At 39.9% G+C, this 22,464-nt stretch overlaps 1 protein-coding gene across 4 annotated transcripts in view; it reads left to right on the forward strand.

Annotated features, from left to right (window-relative positions):
• The window catches only part of CLTCL1 (clathrin heavy chain like 1), a 94,300-nt gene that overhangs the window by 14,668 nt on the left and 57,168 nt on the right, over positions 1 to 22,464 (forward strand). For 3 of the 4 annotated variants that reach the window (XM_034642842.1, XM_034642841.1, XM_034642839.1), the window contains exons 3-4: positions 4,086 to 4,354; positions 19,764 to 19,925. In XM_034642842.1, the coding sequence (XP_034498733.1) occupies positions 4,086 to 4,354; positions 19,764 to 19,925 (431 nt within the window). The remainder of the gene's footprint in view (positions 1 to 4,085; positions 4,355 to 19,763; positions 19,926 to 22,464) is intronic. The other variant, XM_034642843.1, reaches the window with a different exon arrangement.

A 22,464-nucleotide genomic window follows, 5' to 3' on the forward strand; every position in this document is an offset into this window, starting at 1 on the left:
TTCCCAACCTTGTTCCAGTTACTTGATTACTATGGCTTTATGGTAAGTTTGAAATCAGAGAGTGTTGGTACCCCAACTTCATATTTTTCAAAATAGTTTTTTTTAAGATTTTATTTATTTATTTTTAGAAAGAGAGAGCGCAAGAGGGGGGAGCAGTGGGGGAGGGAGAGGAAGAAGGAGAGAATCTTCAGCAGACTCTGACTGAGCACGGAGCTCTACATGAGGCTCAGCTCGATTTCACGACCTTGAGATCATGACCTGAGCTGAAACCAAGAGTCACAGGCTTAACCAACTGAGCTACCCAGGCACCCCATGATTGTTTTTATGTGTAGCTGGATTTGGTTTACTCATATTTTAAGGACTTTTCTATTTTTGTGATGATTGGTCTGTGGTTTCTTGTAATGTCTCTGACTTTGGAATTAGGTTAGTATTGGCCTTATAGAATGAGGTGGGAAGTGGTCCCTGTTCTGCTTTCTGAGTTTGTGAAAGACCTGTGACTTCTATCATCTTTGAGTACTTGATAAAATCCAACAGTGAAAGCCTTCTGAGCTTGGGTTTTCTTTGTTAGATGATTTTTAAACTAAGAATTCCTTTACTTGCTGTAGATCTGTTCAGATTTTCTTTCTTGTGTCAATTATGGTAATTTATTTTTCTAGGAATTTATATCCAAATCCTCTACTTAAGTCTTCTAATGTGTTGACATAAAATTGTTCATACTGTTTACTCATAGTCCTTTTAATTTCTTCAAGATCACCTATGATGTCCTCTCTCTTATTTCTGATTTTGGTAATTTGGGTCTTATCTTTTTTCCTTGATCAGTTTAAGGCTTGTCAATTTTCTTTCTTTTTTTTTTTAAGATTTTATTCATTTGTCATAGAGAGCACAAGGAGGGGGGCAGGGGGAGCAGCAGGCAGAGGGAGAAGCAGACTCCCCACTGAGCAAGGAGCCCGATGAGGGACCCAATCCCAGGATGCTGGGATCATGACCTGAGCCTAAGGCAGACACTTAACTGACAGAGCCACCCAGGTGCCCCATTTTCTTGATTGTTGTGAAAAGCCAACTTTTTGTTTTATTGATTTTCCTTTATTATTTTTCTGTTCTCTCTCCATGATTTTTGCTCTACTCTTAATTTTTATTTTTTGTTGCTTTGGGTTTAGTTTGCTCTTTTTGTAGTTTATTAAAGGTGGAAACTTACTTTATTAATTTGAGATCTTTTCTCTTCTTGACATTTAAAATGATATATTTTTCTTCAAGTACTGCCTTAGCTGCAATCCCAAAATTGATATGTTGTGCTTTTTATTTCATTCATTTCAACATAGTTTCTAATTTTCTTTGTAATTTCTTCTTTGACCCATGGGTTATTTAGAAGTATGTTGTTGAATTCCAGAGTTTGGGAATATCTCACACTTTTTCTGTTGATTTTTAATAATTTTGTTGTGATCAGATATTTTATATGATTTTAAAATTTAAAATTTCTTGACACTTTTTTATAGCCCAGCATATGATCCATCTTAGAATATGTTTCAGATATACTTGGAAAGAATGTATTGTATTTTCTTCTAAAGATGTTAGGTTGAATTGGTCAGTAGTGTTCAAGTATATTTTTCTGTCTAGTTGTTTTATTTTATTATTGAGAGTGGGATATTGAAATCTCCAAGTTTTTTCAATTTTTAAGAATTGTAGCTAAATACATATAATGAAATTTATTATCTTAACCATTTTTTAGTGTACAGTTCAGTGGTCTTAAATACATTCATAGTGTTGTACACCCATCAAGACCATCCACCTTCAGTACCGTTTTCCTTTTGCAAAACTGAAACACTGTACTCATTAAACAGTAACTGCTCATTTCTTCCTCTCCCAGTCCCCAGAAACCACCATTCTACTTTCTGTCTCTATGATTTTGGCTAGTCTATGCACCTAATATATGTAGAATCATACAGTATTTGTCTTTTTATGACTGGATTATTTCACTTAGCATGATGTATTTGTTTGTTGCTTGCAGTCTTTTTTGATTCAAAGTTTATTTTGTCTGAAATTAACCATCCCTGCTCTCTTGATTACAATTTACATGGAATATCTTTTTTCATCCTTTCACTTTTGACCTCTTTGTGTCTTTGGATCTAAAGTGAGTCTTGTAGACAGCATATAGTTGGATCATGTTTTTTATCTGTTCTGCCAGTCTATGTCTTTTGATCCATTTACATTTAATGTATTACTGATGAAGAAGGACTTCTATCATTTTACTATTTCTTTTCTATATACTTTATACTTTTTTGTCCTTCATTTCCTGCATTACTATCTTTGCTTATGTTTATTTTTTTTTCAGTGTAAACATTTAAATTTCCTCTTCTTTTGTGTACATTCTATAGCTATTTTTTTATGTTTGCTATGGGGACTATATTTAACATCTTGAAGTTATAACAGTTTGGTTTGAAATTTTACCTGCTTAACATCAATAACATACAATTCTGTTCCTTTACATCTCCATTCCCACCTCTTTTATTTTTAGTGTCACAGAATTAAATTTTTCTACATAATTTGTCCAAAAACATAAATTAATAATTCTTTCTAATACATTCATCTCGAGTTATATAGAAAGCAAAAAGTGTAGTTACAAACCAGTTATACTAGCTTTTAGCCTACTCATTCATTTTTTTAATGTTTTAGTCTATTAAATCATGTTGAAAACAAAAAGTGGAGTTATAAACCAAAGTTACAGTAGTACAAGCTTTTATAACTACCTATGTATTTACCTTTATTGAGATCTTTATTTCTTCGTATGGCTTTGAGTTAGTATCTAATGTCCTTTCATTTCAATCTGCAGGATTTCCTTTAGTGCTAGTAGTAACAGACTCCCTTAGCTTCTGTTTATCTTGGAATGTCTTAATTTCTCCGTCATATTTGAAAGACAGTTTTGCTGGATATAGGATTCTTGGTTGATAGGGATTTTTTTTTTCCTTTTAGTGGTATTACAGTTCTTTTAAAAATTTTATTTCCAAATTGCTTGCCATTAGCATCGAGAAATTCAATTGATATTTTTGTATACTGACCTTGTACCCTGCAGTATTGTTAATAGGCACCTATGAGCTCTGATAATGGCTTTGTAGATTGGTGAATTCTTTAGGATTCTCTTTGTAAACAGTTATGTTGTCTGTGAATTAAGACAGTTTTATTTCCTTCTTCATCTTTAAGCCTTTCACTTTTCTTGTGTCATTACAGTAGATGGGATATCCAGTACAGTGCCAGATAGAAGTGGTCAGGGAAATAATCCTTGTGTTGGTCCTGATTTGGGGGGAGCAGTATTTCATATTAGCTCTGAATTTTGCATAGATACAAAGATCAGAACTCAGCTTTTTATCAGAGGTGGAAACATATGAGGTCTCTTGCCAGACGATGGATGCTGAAGCCTTTTTCTAGAACCTAGCTGTCCTCTTGGATGCTAGCCATGTGAGGCTGTTTCAATTTAAATTAATTGAAATTAAATGAAAATAAAAGTTCAGTTTCCTTAAATGTGTCTTACAATACACATTTCAAATGCCTAATAGTCACATGTAGCTAGTGTCTTCTGTACTGGTTGTGCAAGTACAGAACATTTCCAACATTGTAGAAAATTCTATTTGACAGGACCAGTCTAGAATTTAAGACAAAATGACCCTGTTATCTGGAAAAGTTGTTTAATTTGAAGGGATGATAGTATTCCTTCCTGGAAGTTGGAGGTACCAGACAAAGAAAGAACGTCTTGTTTTTGCTAACTTATCCAGGAAGGTATTTTAAAACTAGAAGATACCAGTTTAAAACTGATTCTCTTGGTAGTTGCTTCAAAAGAACTAATTTCTGATTGTTATTCATACATTCTGTATTCATACACTTTTACATTCTTCTGAAGAAGACTCTTCTCAATATTAAGACATCAAAGTGGAGGGTTAATTACACTCAGGCAGCTCTTTTCCCTTCTTAATCAGATTAGCTGTAAGTAGTACAACTTAAAGTTATATTAAAAGGATTCAGAATTAAGAGTGTAAGAATTTGTCTTTCAGATTTTTAATTTATCTTTCTCTAATCTTCATCACATCAAATACTAGCTGGGAAGACACTTCAGATCTTTAATATTGAAATGAAGAGTAAAATGAAGTCTCATACAATGGCAGAAGAGGTGATTTTCTGGAAGTGGGTCTCTGTGAACACTGTTGCCCTGGTGACTGAGACCACAGTCTACCACTGGAGCATGGAAGGTGACTCTCAACCCGTGAAGATGTTTGATAGACATGCCAGTCTGGCAGGGTGCCAAATGATCCATTACCGGACTGACGAGTACCAGAAGTGGCTGCTCCTCATTGGCATCTCAGCTCAGGTAAGCTTTTGGCTGCCTTTGGGCACTGGTCTGATGCAATGGAGAGGTATAATACTGAAGTTGGTAGAGGTGTGAGGCAGAAGAAATAGGCCCAGGCCCAAAAGAAATAGAGGTTACAAGAAATCCAAACCGGATCATATGAGAATTTTAATTTAACTTTGGCCTATGGACTCTACTGTATTCCATCAGATTACTTACATTTATCCTGTAAACTCTTTCTGGCACAGTTTTGAGAAGTGAATTGTTGAGGAATTTTGTAGAGCCACTTGGAACCTATAGATTTATGGAAAGTAGTTTTGGGGCTCCGTTTGGGGCTTTAATGGAACATCACTAATTCGTATGCTTTTTTAAAGATTTATTTATTCATTTTAGAGAGAACGAACGAGCACAGGAGGGAGAGGCAGAGGGAGGAGAGGGAGAGACAGTCTTAAGCAGACTCCTCACTGGGCACAGAGCCTGACATGGGGCTCGATCTCACAACTCTGAGATCACACACGACCTAAGCCAGAACCAAGAGTCAGACGCTTAAAACTGACTGTACCACCCAGGTTGCCCCTATTAATTCACGTATTTTTGTGATGAAAGTGATAACTTTCTGCTGTGCTTCCTTTTTTCATTCCTGGTGGCTAATCTAGTCACCAGATTCTTGACTACAGGATGTTTGGCTTTAGATCTTTATTAGCTAATTCTGGCCATTGAATGGTCTTCCATAGCCTAGTGGGAAAGTATAAATGCAGGATTCTAGCACTTAGAAAACTGTCAGTTGAAGAGAGTGCTTTGGGATCCATAAGAGAATATCTTGGATCAGAGAGGGCCCACAACAGAGGGGGCCTCTAAGCTGCATTTTGCCAGCTATAAAAGTGTACTTGGGAAGGAAACTGTGTGAATGGCTCTTTCTGGGAGTCTGGGGTCATCACTTGGCCGATACCTATAGGATGCATAAGAGGCAGCTAGAGGGGCAAGGCTGAGAGATGGTTGGGGGCAAGACTGAGGTACGTGCTGCTGGCAGTGGGAATTCAGATTTTAAAGTGAGGGTGATATGATTTTCCTTTTATGCATCATAATGGGGTAGAAATAATGCTATCAGTGATGTTGAGGAGGGACCAACATGAAGACTGGAGGCTGGGAAGCTAGTTGACAGGCAGTTGACAGATACAGGAGGAAAGCCATATAGTGTGTTCAGGAGTAAAAACATGTATGAGAAAGGTGAAGAGTGAGCAAAGATGGAAGAAATACTTCTCTCCACTTTGGGAGTCTTCTCCACTCTGCAACTCCCGGGAGAAATGAGCCATGTGTGATTTAGATGGAATCACTGGCATTGGAGATGAAGAGGAGAGGCAAGACTTGAGATTTTATATCTCAACACTCAATGTGGAGCTCAAACTCACGCCCCTAAAATCAAGAGTCACACGCTCTAATGACTGAGCCAGCCAGGTGCCCCGAGGCAAGGCTTGAGATTTTGGAGGTGAAATGGCTAGAACTTGGTGATGCATGGGACACCTCTCGGAGAGAGGGGAGTAAGATGATGGCCTAGCATCTGTCTCAGAATGAGGCATAGATGAGGGAGAGTTGAAGTACCTCTGCTCTAACCCTTCATCTTTGTTTTACACTGACAAGTTTGTCTCCTCGGGTGACCTGGTAGTTATTTGGTGTAATTTAAGGGACTTGCTTAGTCACAGAGCCTTTTAGTGATAGGCCCATGGCTTCCATTCAGCCCCAGTTACTTCTTATTGTCAGGGCTGAGGGTTAAGCTGGAACGACATATTTGTAGGAAACTTTACATCCTGTCTGGAATAATGGGCATTCCCATTGCTCCTACACATGATAATAACATTGTAATGATTCACCCATAGCAGCTTGTTTGGGTCTGATTGCCCAGGCTTCCATAAAAGGAATAATTTTACGCCTAGGACATTTTCTGTGTTTTATCGTCTGTTAGCTGGAATAATTTCTTCTTGGGAGTTACTAACCCTAGATAGATGCTGTTTATGGAGTTTTTCTCATATGGAAACTCTACCTTTGGTTTTCTACTGAAAGGAATTGGATGTTGCTGGCCCTTATGGTAGGCAGAGACTGCAGACAGTTCAGGTGTTGCTAATGGAAGTGAAGTCAGAGGAGTGTCTGTGATGTGAGGGGTGAGTAGTGTACCTTACACAGTAGTGTATCTTACTCTGGGATGAATTGTGAGAGAGTCACGAACAGGTAAAATCTGTATGACATATGCTGTCGTGGTAAATTTTCAAGGTGTTATGGGCATAAAAAGAAAAAAATTGATTCACTCTACCTTTGTGAAGCCAGGATGGGAGCTAGAAGATCTCTCTTCCATACCCCTTCATGCTATTCAAGAGTCAGTGGGAAAGCTATACTTTTTGAGCCTTTATGTTGTTTTCGGAAAGAGGTCCCTAGATTTACAGGACCCTCAACCAAGAAACAAAGTTAGTCACAGTATAGCATTTATCACTCTTCGCAAATACTTGCCCAAGATACTTTTTGTTTTTGAATTTCCTCTTTATTTCATGAAGTTCAGTCTTTGTACTGAATCTGGTCTGGAAATATGTTTGTTCCCCCAGAAATGATGATGTCTGGGGGTTTGGAATGAAGCTTTGAGCTGATACTTATAAAACTAGATGACAGTTAATTCATTCCACACTTTTTAACTGCCTCTTTCTCAAAAACCCTTTGCTCCAGTTTGACCTGAGGCTTAGATAGTAAATATTTTTTGCTTTGTGGGCCAAAAATATTTGGTCTCTCTCACAACTACTTAACTGTGAAGTTTCAGTACAGGCAGCCATAGACAGTATGTAAGTGAATGGCCATGGCTTCATGCCAATACAACTTCACTTACCAAAACAGGTGGGAAAAACCATACAGAAATAAAAAGAAGTAGTAGAGAATACTAAGAATATTGTATACCGGTAAATTAGATAACTTAGATGAAAGGACTAATTCCCAGAAAGACATAGATTACTGAAAAGAAATAGAATGTGCTCAATACAAAATACTCGAGAAAAAATAGAAGATCTGAATAGGCCTGTACAGCAAGTTAAGACACTCAATTAGTAATGAAAAAGCTACCCACAAAGAAAAACTCTGACCAGGATGGTTTCACTGGTTAATTCTACCAAATATTCAAAGAAAAATTAGTATTAATCCTTCACAGACTTTTCCAAAACATAGAAGAGGAGGGAATACCTCTCAGTTCATTCTGTGAGATAACAAAAAAAATCAAAGACATCACAAGAAAACTGCAGACCACTATCTCTTCTGATTGTAGATGCAAAAATCTTCAACATTATACTAGTGAATTGAATCCAACAACATATAAAAAGAATTGTATGTCATGATCGAGTGGAACTTATCTGGGAATACTAGGTAGGTTTAATATCCAAAAATCAATTAAAATAATGCACAGTATTAATAGAATAAAAGACATCCGCTGGGAGGGGCGCCTGGGTGGCACAGCGGTTAAGCGTCTGCCTTCGGCTCAGGGCGTGATCCCGGCGTTATGGGATCGAGCCACATCAGGCTCCTCTGCTATGAGCCTGCTTCTTCCTCTCCCACTCCCCCTGCTTGTGTTCCCTCTCTCACTGGCTGTCTCTATCTCTGTCGAATAAATAAAAAATAAAATCTTTAAAAAAAAAAAAAAAAGACAAAAACCACTTGGTCATCTCAGCAGACACAGAAAAAACATATGATAAAACCCAGCACCTTTCATAATAAAAATGCTCAACAAACTAGGAATAGAAAGGAACTTCCTTAACCTGATAAAGGACATCTGAGAAAAACACACAAAGAACATCTTACTTAATAGTGAAAGACTGAAAGTTTTCCCAAGATTGGAACAAGACAGAGATATCCACTTTTGCCACTTCTGTTCAATATCAGATTAGAGATCTAGTTAGAGCAAGCAGAAAAAGAATAAAAGGCGTCCTGATTTGAAAGGAAGAATTAAAACAATCTCTCTTTGCAGATAACATGATTTTATATTTGAAAATCTCAAGATAGCTAATAAAAAATGCTAGAACTAATAAGTACAAGGTTACAGAGTGCAAGATCAGTATACGGAAATCAGTTGTGTTCCTACACACTTAGAATGAATAATTCAAAAATGAAATTTCAGGGGCGCCTGGGTGGCACAGCGGTTAAGCGTCTGCCTTCGGCTCAGGGCGTGATCCCGGCGTTACGGGATCGAGCCCCACGTCAGGCTCCTCTGCTGGGAGCCTGCTTCTTCCTCTCCCACTCCCCCTGCTTGTGTTCCCTCTCTCACTGACTGTCTCTATCTCTGTCAAATAAATAAATAAAATCTTTAAAAAAAAATGAAATTTCATTCACGGTAACATCAAAAAGAATAAAATACTTAGGAATAAATTTAACAAAAGAAGTGTATAACTTTTATATCCTTAAAACTACAAAACACTGTTGAAAGTAATTAAAGAAGGGGGCACCTGGGTGGCACAGCGGTTACGCGTCTGCCTTCAGCTCAGGGCATGGTCCCGGCGTTATGGGATCGAGCCTCACATCAGGCTCCTCTGCTATGAGCCTGCTTCTTCCTCTCCCACTCCCCCTGCTTGTGTTCCCTCTCTCACTGGCTGTCTCTCTCTCTGTCGAATAAATAAATAAAATCTTTAAAAAAAAAAAAAAAGTAAGTAATTAAAGAAGATCTAAGTAAATGGGAAAACATCTCGTGTTCATGGATCATAAGAGTTAATATTTTTTAGATGTTAATACTCCCCAGATTGATCTGCAGATTCACTGTAATCCCTGTCAGAATACCAGCTAAGTTCTTTTTAGAAATTGATAAGCTAACCCTAAAATTCATACAGAATTGCAAGGAACTCAAAGTAACCAAAAGAGTCTTGATGAAAACAACAAAGTAAGAGTACTCGGACTTCCCAGTTTCAAAGCTTGCTACAAACGTACAGTAATCAAGACAGTATGGTACCAAGATAGGAATAGACATATGGATCAATAAGGTAGAATTAAGAGTCCAGAAATAGGGGCGCTTGGGTGGCTCAGTCGTTAAGCGTCTGCCTTCGGCCCAGGGTGTGATCCCAGGGTCCTGGGATCAAGCCCTGCATTGGGCTCCCTGCTCTGCTGGGGGCCTGCTTCTTCCTCTCCCACTCCCCCTGCTTGTATTCCCTCTCTCGCTGGCTGAGTGTCTCTCTGTCAAAAAATAAATAAATCTTAAAAAAAAAAAGAGTCCAGAAATAATACCCTTACATTTATGGTCAGTTGATTTTTTTGATAAGGATGCCAACACAATTCAACAGAGGAAAGAACAGTCTGTTCAAGAAATGGTTTGAGGATACTGGATACCCATATATATAAAAGCATGAAACTGAACCCCTACATCTCACCATGCTAAAAATTAACTCAAAATGGATCAGACCCAAATGTAAGAACTGAAGCTATAAAACTCTTAGAAGATAACATAGGAGCAAATCTTAGTGACCTTGAGTTAAGCAGAACCTTTGTAGATACAACGTCAAAAGCATAAGCAACGAAAGAAAAACATATAAAAGCAAAATTAAAATCTTTTGTGCTACAAATGATACCATCAAGAAAGTGAAAAAATAACCTGCCATTTGGAGAAAATATTTCGAGGTCATATATCTGATAAGGGACTTGTATCCAGAATATATAAAGAACTCTTACAACTCAATAATAAAAAGGCAAATAATCCAGTTTACAAATGGATAAATGAACAGATAATTCTCCAAAAAGTTATCTACATGGCCAATAATACACTAAAAGATGTTCATCATTAGTCATTGTGGAAATGTAAATTGAAAACAATGTGAGAGGCGGCTGGCTGTCTCAGTCAGTAGAGCATGCCACTCTTGATCTCAAGGTCGTGAGTTCAAACCCCACGTTGGGTGTAGAGCTTACTTAAAAAAACAAACAAAACAGAAAAATCCCCACAAAATTTAGTGTCACTTCAACCTTCTACGATGCCTATAATCAAAAAGATCACCAGTAACAAATATTGCCAAGGATGTAGAGAAACTGGAACCCTCATACATTGCTGGTGGAAATGTAAAACACACAGCTATGACAGAAAATAGTTTAGCAATTCCTCAAAAAGTTAAATGTAGAGTTACCGGGGCGCCTGGGTGGCACAGCGGTTAAGCGTCTGCCTTCGGCTCAGGGCGTGATCCCGGCATTGTGGGATCGAGCCCCACATCAGGCTCCTCTGCTATGAGCCTGCTTCTTCCTCTCCCACTCCCCCTGCTTGTGTTCCCTCTCTCTCTGGCTGTCTCTATCTCTATCAGATAAATAAATAAAAATCTTAAAAAAAAAATGTAGAGTCACCATATGACCTAGGAATTCCACTCCCAGTTATATACCCAAGAGAATGTAAATATACATCCACATAAAATATTACACACAGGACATCAACAGGAATGGTGAAGTAAGGACCTTTGAAAATCTGCCCCTCCATAAAAGCAGTGCTGGCAAAAATTCTCAAAATCAGCTTTTTTAGAGTTCTGGAAATTAGCCACAGGCTTACAAAAGGATCCAAAGAACTTAAGAATTTAAGAAAATTTGCTACATCTCAGTTTTAACTTGTGCCGTTCCCATCCCCCTCTGTACAGTTTTCTGATGGCCTTGAGAACCAACAGCTCCACCAGTTGGTGAAATACAGCAACCTTACATCCTCGGAAGGCAAAAATGGTTTAGAGCTCCCCCCAAAAGCACCTTTCCCAGATAAACTTCATTATTTGACCTGTCTGGTAGTTTCTTGGAAATCTCTATTCACAGGCCTTGCCTTTTATTTGACTTGACTCACTCTTGCTCAGTGCACACGGCCTTATCTCCTGGGACACTTGTGATACACCATCAGCAACAATTGTTTAAACATCACAGCTGCCTGTGGGGATGTTAATAGTTGAGGCAAATAAGAAGCCAGCTAAAAAAAAAATTAAAAAGAAAAGTTCTGGAAGGAGATGTTCATAGGGGGCTTTCAAAAGTTTCGGCATATTCTTGGGAATCTAGAAGACCACGTACATGCACAGAGCTCTGCACCTGCCCAAGAAAGAATTGACCAGGCCTTAAGCCCTTGAGACTCTGTACAAGCAGGATGTGAAGGCCGAAGGCCAATGCAGTATTGTAAGCTGCCTGCCAGAGTACTGAAGGCGTGTCTCAACACACATACGCTCTCTCAGCAAAGGCTGAGACTCAAGGCATTTAAGGAATCTCTTTCAAATTATTAACTGACCAGTAAGCTCGGTAGAGACCTCAGTGACCACGTATGACAGAGAATACAGACTTGACAGAATTAGTTCAGGAAAACAACTACAAATAAGCCGAGGAAGGGGGGGAGTATCTGATTTCGAGAGCTGTCACTTTATGTTATTTAAAATTTCCAGCTTTCAATAACAGCATCGAAAATGAAGTATGTGAAGAAACAAAGTATAGCCCATACTCAAAGGGGGAAAAAGTAGTCAATAGAGGCTGTTTTGAGGAAGCCCAGACGCTGGAGTTAACTTTCAAAAAGACTGTAAGTCAGCTATTTTAAATATTTTCGAAGAACTAATGGAAAGCATGCCCAAAAAAACTAAAGGAAAGTATGAGAACATTGCCTCCACATAAACCATAACAATAAAGAACTAGGAGGTATTAAAAAAAAAAAAACACCCTATGGGATGCCTGGCTGGCTCAGTTGGTAGAGCATACAACTCTTGGCCTCAGGGTTGTGAGTTCAAGCCCCATGTTGGGCACAGAGCCCACTTAAAAAAAAAAAAAAAAACCTCATAGATTTGTGGAATACCATCAAGTGGGCCAGTACACATACTGGAAGTCCCACAAGAAGGAGAGAAAGAAAGGGGAAGAAAGAATATTTGAAGAAATAATGGCCCCAAATGTAGCAAATTTGATGAAAACCATGAACCTCAAAGAGATCCACACCTAGATATGTCATAGTTAAACTATCAAAAGACAAAGAATCTTGACAGCAGTAAGAAAGAAGCAAACTATTATCTTGTACAATGGACTCTCAGTAAGATTAACAACTGATTTCTTATCAGAAACCATCCAGGCCAGGGGCGCCTGGGTGGCACAGCGGTTAAGCGGCTGCCTTCGGCTCAGGGCGTGATCCCGGCATTGTGGGATCGAGCCCCACATCAGGCTCCTCCGCTGTGAGCCTGCTTCTTCCTCTCCCACTCCCCCTGCTTGTGTTCCCTCTCTCGCTGGCTGTCTCTATCTCTGTCGAATAAATAAATAAATAATCTTTAAAAAAAAAAAACCCATCCAGGCCAGAAGGCAGTGGTATAATATAATCAAAGTGCTTTAAAAAAAAATGAAAGATTGTCAACCAAGAATTCTGTATCCAGCAGAATTCTTCAAATAATGAAGGGGAGATTAAGGTATTACCAGGTAACAAAAGCTGAGAGAATTTGTCTCTAACAGATCTGCCCTATCAGAAATAATAAAAGGAATCTATCAGGTGAAAATGAAAGGACCCAAGTCAGTAACCCAAACCCACATGAAGAAATAAAGAGCACTGGTATGAGTAACTGTATAGGTAAATATAAAAGACTGTATAAAGGTGGTTTTGTTTATGACTTTTTTCTTGTGAGTTAAAAGATGACTACTAAAGCAATAAATATAAATCTGTGTTAATAAGTATATAAAATCTCTATGTGCTTTGTATGACAATAGAACAAAGGAGGGGGAGGAATAGAGCTATAAAGGAGCTAAGTTTTTGTATAGTATAGAAATTATAATGATACAAATCCAAATTAGATTGTTACAAATGAGGACATTTATTGTAATCCTGAGGCAACGACTAAGAAAATGACTTTTAAAAAAATCACAAAAGGAATAACAAGATAATTGAAGTGACACCCTAGAAAATATCTATTTAACACAGAACAAGGTAGTAATGAAATAATAGAGGAGCAAAGAAAGCATAAAACATACAGAAAAAAAATAGCAAACTGGCAGAAGTAAATCTTACCCTACCAGTAGTTGCATTAAATGGATTGAACACTTAAAAGGCAGAGATTGGCAGAATATTAAAAAAAAAAAAAACAACACCCATAGTCCATCTATATATGCTGTTTACTGGAGACACACTTTAAATTCAAAGATAGAGTGGGTTGAAAAAAGGATGGGAGAGATATACTATGCCAATTATACCCAAAAGAGAGCTAGATTGGCTATCTTAATATCAGATAAAATAGACTTTAAGATAAAAATTATTACTGGGGTGCCTGGGTGGCTCAGTCAGTTAAGCATCTGTCTTTGGCTCAGGTCATGATCTCAGGGTCCTGGGATTGAGTCCTGCATCAGGCTCTCTGCTCAGCAGTGAGTCGGCTTCTTCCTCTCCCTCTGTGATCTCTCTGGCTCTCACTCTCTCTCAAATAAATAAAGTCTTTTAAAAAAAAAAAAAAAAGGAGAGATNGGGCACCTGGGTGGCACAGCGGTTAAGCGTCTGCCTTCGGCTCAGGGCATGATCCCGGCATTGTGGGATCGAGCCCCACATCAGGCTCCTCCGCTGTGAGCCTGCTTCTTTCCTCTCCCACTCCCCCTGCTTGTGTTCCCTCTCTCACTGGCTGTCTCTATCTCTGTCAAATAAATGAATAAAATCTTTAAAAAAAAAAAGATAAAAATTGGTACTGGAAACTTATATACAATGTTCATAGCAGTATTATATGTTTTGTTTTGTTTTGTTTTGTTTTGTTTTGTTTTGTTTTGTTTTGTTTTGTTTTGTTTTAGAGAGGGAGAGAGAGAATGTTAAGTAGGCTCCATGCCCAGTGCTGGGCTAGATCTGGTGACCCTGAGATCATGACCTGAGCTGAAATCAAGAGTTGGATGCTTAACTGACTGAGCCACCTAGGGACCCCTTAAGTTTTGGGGTTTTTTAAAGATTTATTTATTTATATTGGAGCACAAGTGGGGGAGGGGCAGAGGGAGACAATCTTGAGTAGACACTGCGCTGAGTGTGGACCCCGGCACAGAGCTCTGTCCCACAACCCTGAGATCATGACGTGAGCCAAAATCAAGAGTGGGACATGTAACTGAAACTGAGCCACCCAGGTAAGCCCCCACCTTGAGTTTTAATTTAAATTCCAGTTAGTTAACATACAATGTAGTGTTAGTTTCAGGTGTACAGTATAGTGATTCAGCACTTTCAGTACAACACCTCATGCTCATCACAAGTGCACTCCTTAATTTGCCTCACCTATTGAACCCACCCCCCCCACTCGCCCATCTGCCCTCTGGTAACCATCAGTTACAACATTATTTATTTTAGCCAAAAGATGGAAACGATCCAATGTCCGTCAGCTGATAAATGCATAAATAAAATGTATATCCATACAGTGGAATATTTATTTAACAATAAAAAGAAATGAAGTACAGTTGACCGTTGAACAACAGGGGTTTGAATTGCATGGGTTTACTTATACACAAATTTTTTTTCAGTAAATACAGTATTTTACTGTAAACATATTTTCTCAACATTTTTTTCTAGCTTTATTGTTAAGAATGCGATGTATAATACATATATAAAATATGTTTTATTTGACTATATTATTGGTAAGCTTTCTGGTCAACGGTAAGCTATTAGTAGTTAAGTTTTTGGAAAATCAAAAGTTATACGTCGATTTGACAATGTCGGGTCCTTTCATTGCTCAAGAGTCATCTGTACTGATAAATGCTATATACCATGACTATGCTTAATCTTGGAAATATTAAGCTAAGCGAAACATGTCAGCACAAAAGAACCCCACATATTGTATGATTCCATTTTTATAAGACATTCAGAATAGTGATCTACAGAGATAGAAAATGGGCAAGTAGTCAGTTTGACTGGGGGTGGAGTGTGGGAGGTGAGAATGGGGATTGGCTACTAATGAGGTTTCTGTTAAGGGATGAAAGTGTTTTAAAAGTACATTGTGGTGATGGTTGTACAATCCTGTGAATAAACTAAAAAACATTGGATCATATATTTCAAATGAATGAATTATATGGTAAATGAATTATATCTCAAGTTGTTAAAAATACCTTTGGGAATCACGCTCATTTATAAGGAAATCATGTTTGAAAAAATATTTTGAAAGAAAGGATTATAAATTACAGTATTGTCTGTGCTTTACTGACAAAAATGAAAACCAACAAATAAAAAAATCCAAGCTAAAAACTGTTTTTACTCTCACTATACTTCTGACACCAAAGGTGTTGGCTTTTCTACACCAAACAATTCTCTAATTCTTTATGGACACCAACTGGATGTCCAAAAATTAGTACAGACCCCACTGGTTAAGGGTTCAATCCCACAAGACTGCCCCCATGCCTTCAGATGCCATTCTCAAGTCCCAGGCCACTAGGACCTCTGACCAACAAGCTATAAATCAGGGATTTCCACAACCCCCTTCTCAGGTTTGGTAATTTGCTAGAATGGCTCCTATAAACCCAGGAAGGCACTTTACTTGCTATTACTGGTTCATTAAAAAGGATACAACTTTGGAACAGCCAAATGGAAGAGATGCATAAGGCAAGACATGGAGGAAAGAGGTATGCATGGAGCTTCTGTGCCCTGTACAGGCCCTCCACCCTCCCAGCACCTTGATGCTAGGAGCTCTCTGAACTCTATAATTCAGGGGTTTCTATGTAGATTTTGATTGATCATTGGTGATGATCAGGTTACTGTCTCCAGCCCCCCCATCCCCTTCCTAGAATTCAGGATGTGGTGGGACTGAAAGTTCCAAACTGGAAGCTATCTAAGGCCCCCCTGTAATCTTTTGTGTTATGAAGATGCACATCTCACTCATATCACTTAGGAAATTTCAAGGGTTTCAGGAGTTCTGTGCCAGGAACAAGGGACAAAGACTGAGTATGTATTTCTTACTGTATCATACTAACAAGTATTCAGCAACAACAAAAACCCACGGGCATAAGGATAAACATGTAGACCAAGGGAATAGAATGGAGAGTCCAGGAATGAACCATACATCTGTGGCCAATTGATTTTTTTAAAGATTTTATTTAGAGAGAGAGACTGACACCATGTGCAGGAGGGGCAGAGAGAGAGAGAATCTCAAGCAGACTCCACGCTGAAAGTGGAGCCCAGTGCAGGGCTCAGTCCCAGGACCCTGAGATCATGACCTGAGCTAAAACCGAGAGTTGGACATTTAACCAACTGTGCCACCCAGGCACCAATTGATCTTTTACGATGGTGGCAAGACCACTCCATGAGGAAAGACTATTCTCTTCAACAAGTGGTGCTGGCACACCAGAATATTCAAATGCAGAAGAGTGGAGTTGGATTCCTACCTTGTACCATATATAAAAATTAACTCTGGGCTCCTGGGTGGCTTAGTTGGTTGAGAGTCCAGCTCTTGATTTTGGCTCAGGTCATGATCTCAGGGTTGTGAGATTGAGCTGGGCCTGGAGCCTGCTTAAGATTCTCTCTCTCTCTCTCCCTCTGCCCCTCCTCTGGCTCACATTCACTTTCTCTTTCTCTCTGTCAAATAAATCTTTAAAAATTAACTCAAAGTGGATCAAAGATGTAAATATAAGAGGCAAAACTGTAAAACCTTTAGAAGAAGATGTGAGGAATGTTCATGACTTTGTATTTGGCCATGGATTTTTAGATAAAATACACAAAGCATAAGCAACAAAAGGAAAAATAGGTAAATTGGACTTTATCAAAATTAAAAACATTTGTGAATTGAAAGACATGGTCAAGAAAGTGAAAAGACAACCTACAGAATGGAAGCGTTTGTAAATCATGTATCTGAGAAGAGTCTAGTATCTAGAATATATAGAGAACACTTACAACTCAACAACAGAAAGATGTCCCAATTAGAAAATGGGTAAAAAGACTTGAACAGACATTTATATACAAATAGCTGACAAGCACATGCAAAGGTGTTCAATATCATTAGTCACTGGGGAATTGCAAACCAAAACCATAATGAGGTACCACCCATTGAGATGGTTGTAATTTTTTTTAATGGGAAATAAAGAGTATTGGCAAAGATGCAGAGTTACTGGAATCCTTGTGTGTCAGTAGTGGGAATGTAAAATGGTTCAGCTCCTGTGGAAAACAGATTGATGATTCCTCAAAAAATTTACCATAAAGTTACCATTTGACCTAGCAATTCTACTTCTAGGCACCTATCTAAGAAAAATTATGAAAACACACCCATACAAAAACCTGTGCACAAATACTCATAACAGCATTATTTGTAATAGCTAAAAGATGAAGACAACCCAAATGTTCACCACTGGATGAATGGATAAATAAACAAAATGATTTATACATAAAATTTATGCATAAAATGGAATATCACTTAGCACAAAAAGGAATGGAGGACTGATACAGGCTACAGAGTGGATAAACCTGGAAAACCTCACTGAGTGAAACAAGTCAGACACAAAAGTCCTCATATTTTGATTCCATTTATATGAAATATTTAGGTGAATCTGTAGAGACAAAGACTGGTGGTTACCAGGGGCTGGGGCACGGGGAGATGGGGACTAATTTTTAATAGGCACAGGGATTTTTTAGAGGATGAAAATGTTTTGAAACTACACAGAGGTGATGGATGTAAAACATTGTGAATGTTCTAAATGTCACTGAATTGAATCCTTTAAAGTGGGTAATTTTAGGTCATGTGAATGTCATCTCAACAAAAAGGAGACCAGAGGAGAACATGGAGGGTGGATTTTGGCCCACAGGCCATAGTTTGCAGCCTCCTGTCGAAGCATTTGCAAATGTTTCCCCTTTGTTAGAAACAGCTTTTCCTTTTCACCTTGTGACCTCTTACTCCAGCTTGTCATCAGGAAGCCTTTCCTGACCCACCAGACTGAGTGAGCTGAGTCACAGCATCTTGCCCTATCCTGGGCCAAAGCAGTTAGCACCCTGTATTGCTGTTGCTTGCTTCCTTGCCAGAAACCCTTATCATGTGTCTTTAAGGGAAAGGTCTGGGTCACACTCACTTTCCTTATCCTTAGCCCCTCGCATGGTGCCTGGGACAAAAGGAAGCATTTTTGCATTGAATCTTGGTCAGCTACAGTCCTCAATATGCCCTTTCCCAAAGCACACAACACTCAGCACTCCTGTGAGGTGGACTTTACCAGCAGGAGCCTTAAGGCTCAGAAGCAGGTCACTGGCTCAAGGCCACATGTGGAGCCTCATGAGGACAGGCATTGCAGGAGTCCAGGTCTCAGTCTTGATCTCAGGTAGTTTTCTCTGCTCCACGTACCTCTTCTTGGCTTTAGTCCTTTCTAGCATGGGGACTCAAAGGTACTGTCTCCATATTATCTCCAGTCTTCCCATCCTCACCTGGAAGGGTGAGTCTTGTTCTGTCCTTATTCTTATTTAGAAATTTTCTTCTTCATTCTTCTGTTAAGTGTGCACACATTTGTCTACCAGTTGCTCCCCTACTTCTCCCTCCTTCCAGCCCTTGGCAACCACTGGTCTACTCTGTCTCTCTGGATTTCCCTATTCTGGATATTTCATATGTGGAGATCCCTATTCCGGATATTTCATATGTGGCCTTTGTGAATGGCTTCCTTCACTTTGCATGTTTTCAGGGTTCATCCATGTTGTAGCATGAATTGGTATTTTGCCTAGTACTTCAACATAAGTCTCTGCAGTAGAAAAGTACAAAGGAAAGGTTCTTTAAAAAGAAAAATGTTGAAGCCTTTGTTCCCCTTTTTAAGGAGTTGGGGGTAGGTGGCAGATACACTGGGGATCTGAATTTTACCCACAGACTGCATGGGGGCTCATTTGGCTGGGGTGGCAATTTGAATGTTGAATTCTAGGAGCTTGAGCTGTGATGCTGTCATGTCTCATTTACTTACGTCTCTTTACTTAGCTTTTTGAGCATTTGACATTGGATACAAATATATTGAAATTCTTTGCTAGAAAATGTAAGTTCTAAGTTTTATAAAAGATATTAGCCTTTTTGGGGTTTATTAAATACAATTTTTGCTATTTATAAATTTGATTATACTGATTAAACTACTGATTTAAACTACTGCTTAAACTACTCTTTTAACACTTTAGAGTTTTTCTTCCCAAGACTTACTTTATATGAATATTTATGTGTATGTGTAGAATGTATGTATGTATAGATTTACATATACAAACATTGAATATACACTTACACATATACACAAACATGTATAAATGCATACCTCTATGTATACACACATTTTAGGTTTAACAAATTGGAACCATCTGTCTTACTGTTTTGTAGTCTTATTTTTTTCCTGGTGTTTGCAAACATCTTTCCACATCAGATTTAGAGTTGTATCATGTCTTTAATGCCTAATAGGCTTTTTTATTAGAAAAACTGTATCGACATATGAGACTTTCATTTTAGAAACTTTTGTTTTAACAATTTATATCCTCTCTTTTCTCTCCCTTTCATTGCAAAACATCTTGTCTTAGCAAAACCGTGTAGTTGGGGCAATGCAGCTCTACTCTGTGGATAGGAAGGTTTCACAACCCATAGAAGGCCATGCTGCTGCTTTTGCAGAGTTCAAGAGTGAGGGGAATGCCAAGCCTGCCACCCTTTTCTGCTTTGCTGTACGTAGTCCCACAGGGGGCAAGGTAAGTTCTCCACTTTTTCTTCTCCCTCAGAAAAGTGTCCTGAGTCAGTGTTGGGAGTCTGTACAAGTGTAAATTGGTAGCTACTTAGCCAACATTTCAAAACCAGTTTATTATTGGGAGTGGGGGATGGCCTGCAGGTGCTTCATGTAAATGAAGGCTCTTACAGTATTGAGAACAACCCACCTATTGTACATGTTGGTGGTTTCACAGTCAGTCTTTGTAAAGTCAGTGATGTGAGGTCAGCTACTAATTAATTGGTCCCTTTGCCCTAAAGGTCCTCTCAGAGTCTGTTGAGCATGGCTAGGCACACATGGTTTCTGCTCTCACACAGCAGTCTCATGGAGACAACAGCTGTGAAAGAACCTGAGCGTGCCATCCTAACCTAAGGCATGGGTCCAGGTTGTGGGGCTGCGGTGGGACCCCAGGGGAGCTGCAGAGAGGAAGCCATGCTCTTGGAGCAGGTTGAGTTTTGTTAGGCTCGAGCACATGGCTAGCATCTGTTTGGCAGGGCTGTTGTGGGCAGAGATGTGAGGTGTAAGAGTTCAGGGTGTAGGGGAGACCTGCGGTTCCAGGGTTGTGTCACTCACCTGGAGAGTGGCCTCAAAACGGGGTCCTTATCTTAGTATACTCTTGCCAGAAATACTTCCTGAAATCATTATTTTGAGTTGGTCACTAGCCCTGAAGTGTTCCCCAAAGAAGAACACTAAATCAGTATGTGGTCCCAAACTTCCTCATCTTAAATATCCCTAACTGGATACTTTGGTCTCCTGTGTAATATACATCATGCCCTCCTTAGTTGAGAACCAGCAGAAGAATAGGAGTCAGGCAAAAATATCAGCCTGAACAACGAGCTTCCTCTACCCTATCCCTTAGACTGAGGCTTTCCGCCTTGTCACAGACAGAGCCGGGCAGCCACAGGCACCCTTGCAAGGGCAGAATCTGTCCCATCGAGCTCCCTGTGACAAAGGGCACACCAGAACAAGCTCCACTGTAAAACAGGTGTGCCCCCTTATCTCCTGGACTCAGCTGTGACGCAGGCAGCTCCCCTCAGGGCAGAGCTGCACCTAGGAACAGTCTTCCATGGCGGGGACCCCCACAGCAGCCATCCCAAGAGCGGCCTCGTTTTGTGGTTGAATCTCACTTCCCCTACCACAGTGGCAGTCATGGGTCCCTTCAATAGTTTTCTCAGCCTGTGCCCCTTGCACACACCCCTTCTAATTCAGCCCAGCTGCACTTACGGGAATGGCTCGATAGTCTCCTCATATGGATCTAAGCTTTGTCTGGACTCCAGTTCCTTGTTCCTTTCTCACAGGCAGGTACTACTTGTCCATAGTTGCGCCGTTCTCCCACTACCTCCCAAGGAAGCTTGGCTTCCTTACCCATGCCCCCACTTCTGTTGACAGTGCCACCATCCTTCCCAACTCCCAAACAAGAAACCACGGCTCTCAAGCTCCATTCTGTTCCTGTTGCCACTGTCCGTCCTCTAGCAAGTCTCCCATTTGTGGCAGATGAGGCCCTTGTTATCCATATCTGGGTTAGAGAATAGTCATTTATTAAGTCCTCAGACCCACCCCACCCCTGAAAAAGAATTGTCCCAAACTACCATTTCTCTTAAAGTGCCTGTATGCTAGGAGTTTTAGTCTCCCTGAATCTTTTTTTTTTTTTAAAGATTTTATTTATTTATTTGACAGAGATAGAGACAGCCAGCGAGAGAGGGAACAAGCAGGGGGAATGGGAGAGGAAGAAGCAGGCTCATAGCGGAAGAGCCTGATGTGGGGCTCGATCCCATAACGCCGGGATCACGCCCTGAGCCAAAGGCAGACGCTTAACCGCTGTGCCACCCAGGCGCCCCTAGTCTCCCTGAATCTTAATTCACAGTGGCCCCTGGTTGCTTGCTACATCAGCCCTCCCCTTCTAGCCCATCTCTCTGCTTACCTCAAGCCTCTGGTGTTTCCCTCTCATCTGTGCCAGGCCAAATCCAAACCATTCTCTAAGTGTACACTCGTCAGTTTCTTCTGCTGGGCACCCCCTCCAACCCTTGTTGTTTTGTGTCTCTGATCCACCCCTACTTGTGATTTTTTCCAGACTTGTTTTAGCTTTGGTGCCTTTTCATTAGATGAGAGGAACTTGAAGCTGTTTTGATAAAAGCAGGATTGGAGCCCCTTATCCACTGTAATTCTTCCTGATTCTCCAGAGATTCTTATGCACCCCCCCGCCCTGCATAACCTTGAGAAACTCTCAGGCCTTTGGCACAATCTACTCTGTTGTGAGTTTGGCGTTCAGTTATGAGAACTCGTCTGCTAACTGGTTTGTGTTAGCCTGAGCCGTGTCCAGGAGAGCCCCTTGCTTCGTGGGCTTCTACACTAAAGCCCAGAGAGGGGAGAAGTGACTCGGCCAACATGCTGGGCCTAGATGTTGCTCAGCTTTCCGGTGCTGGTTTTTCCTGTGTCCTTGGTGACGGGCAGCAGCTTAGTGAGTAGCATGAGCGCTCCAACCAAGAGACTGTCTTGTCTTGTTTGAAGGTAAGTTTTATCATTAG

The sequence above is a fragment of the Ailuropoda melanoleuca genome, chromosome 14 (genome assembly GCF_002007445.2).
Source record: "Ailuropoda melanoleuca isolate Jingjing chromosome 14, ASM200744v2, whole genome shotgun sequence".
Lineage (NCBI taxonomy): Eukaryota > Metazoa > Chordata > Mammalia > Carnivora > Ursidae > Ailuropoda > Ailuropoda melanoleuca.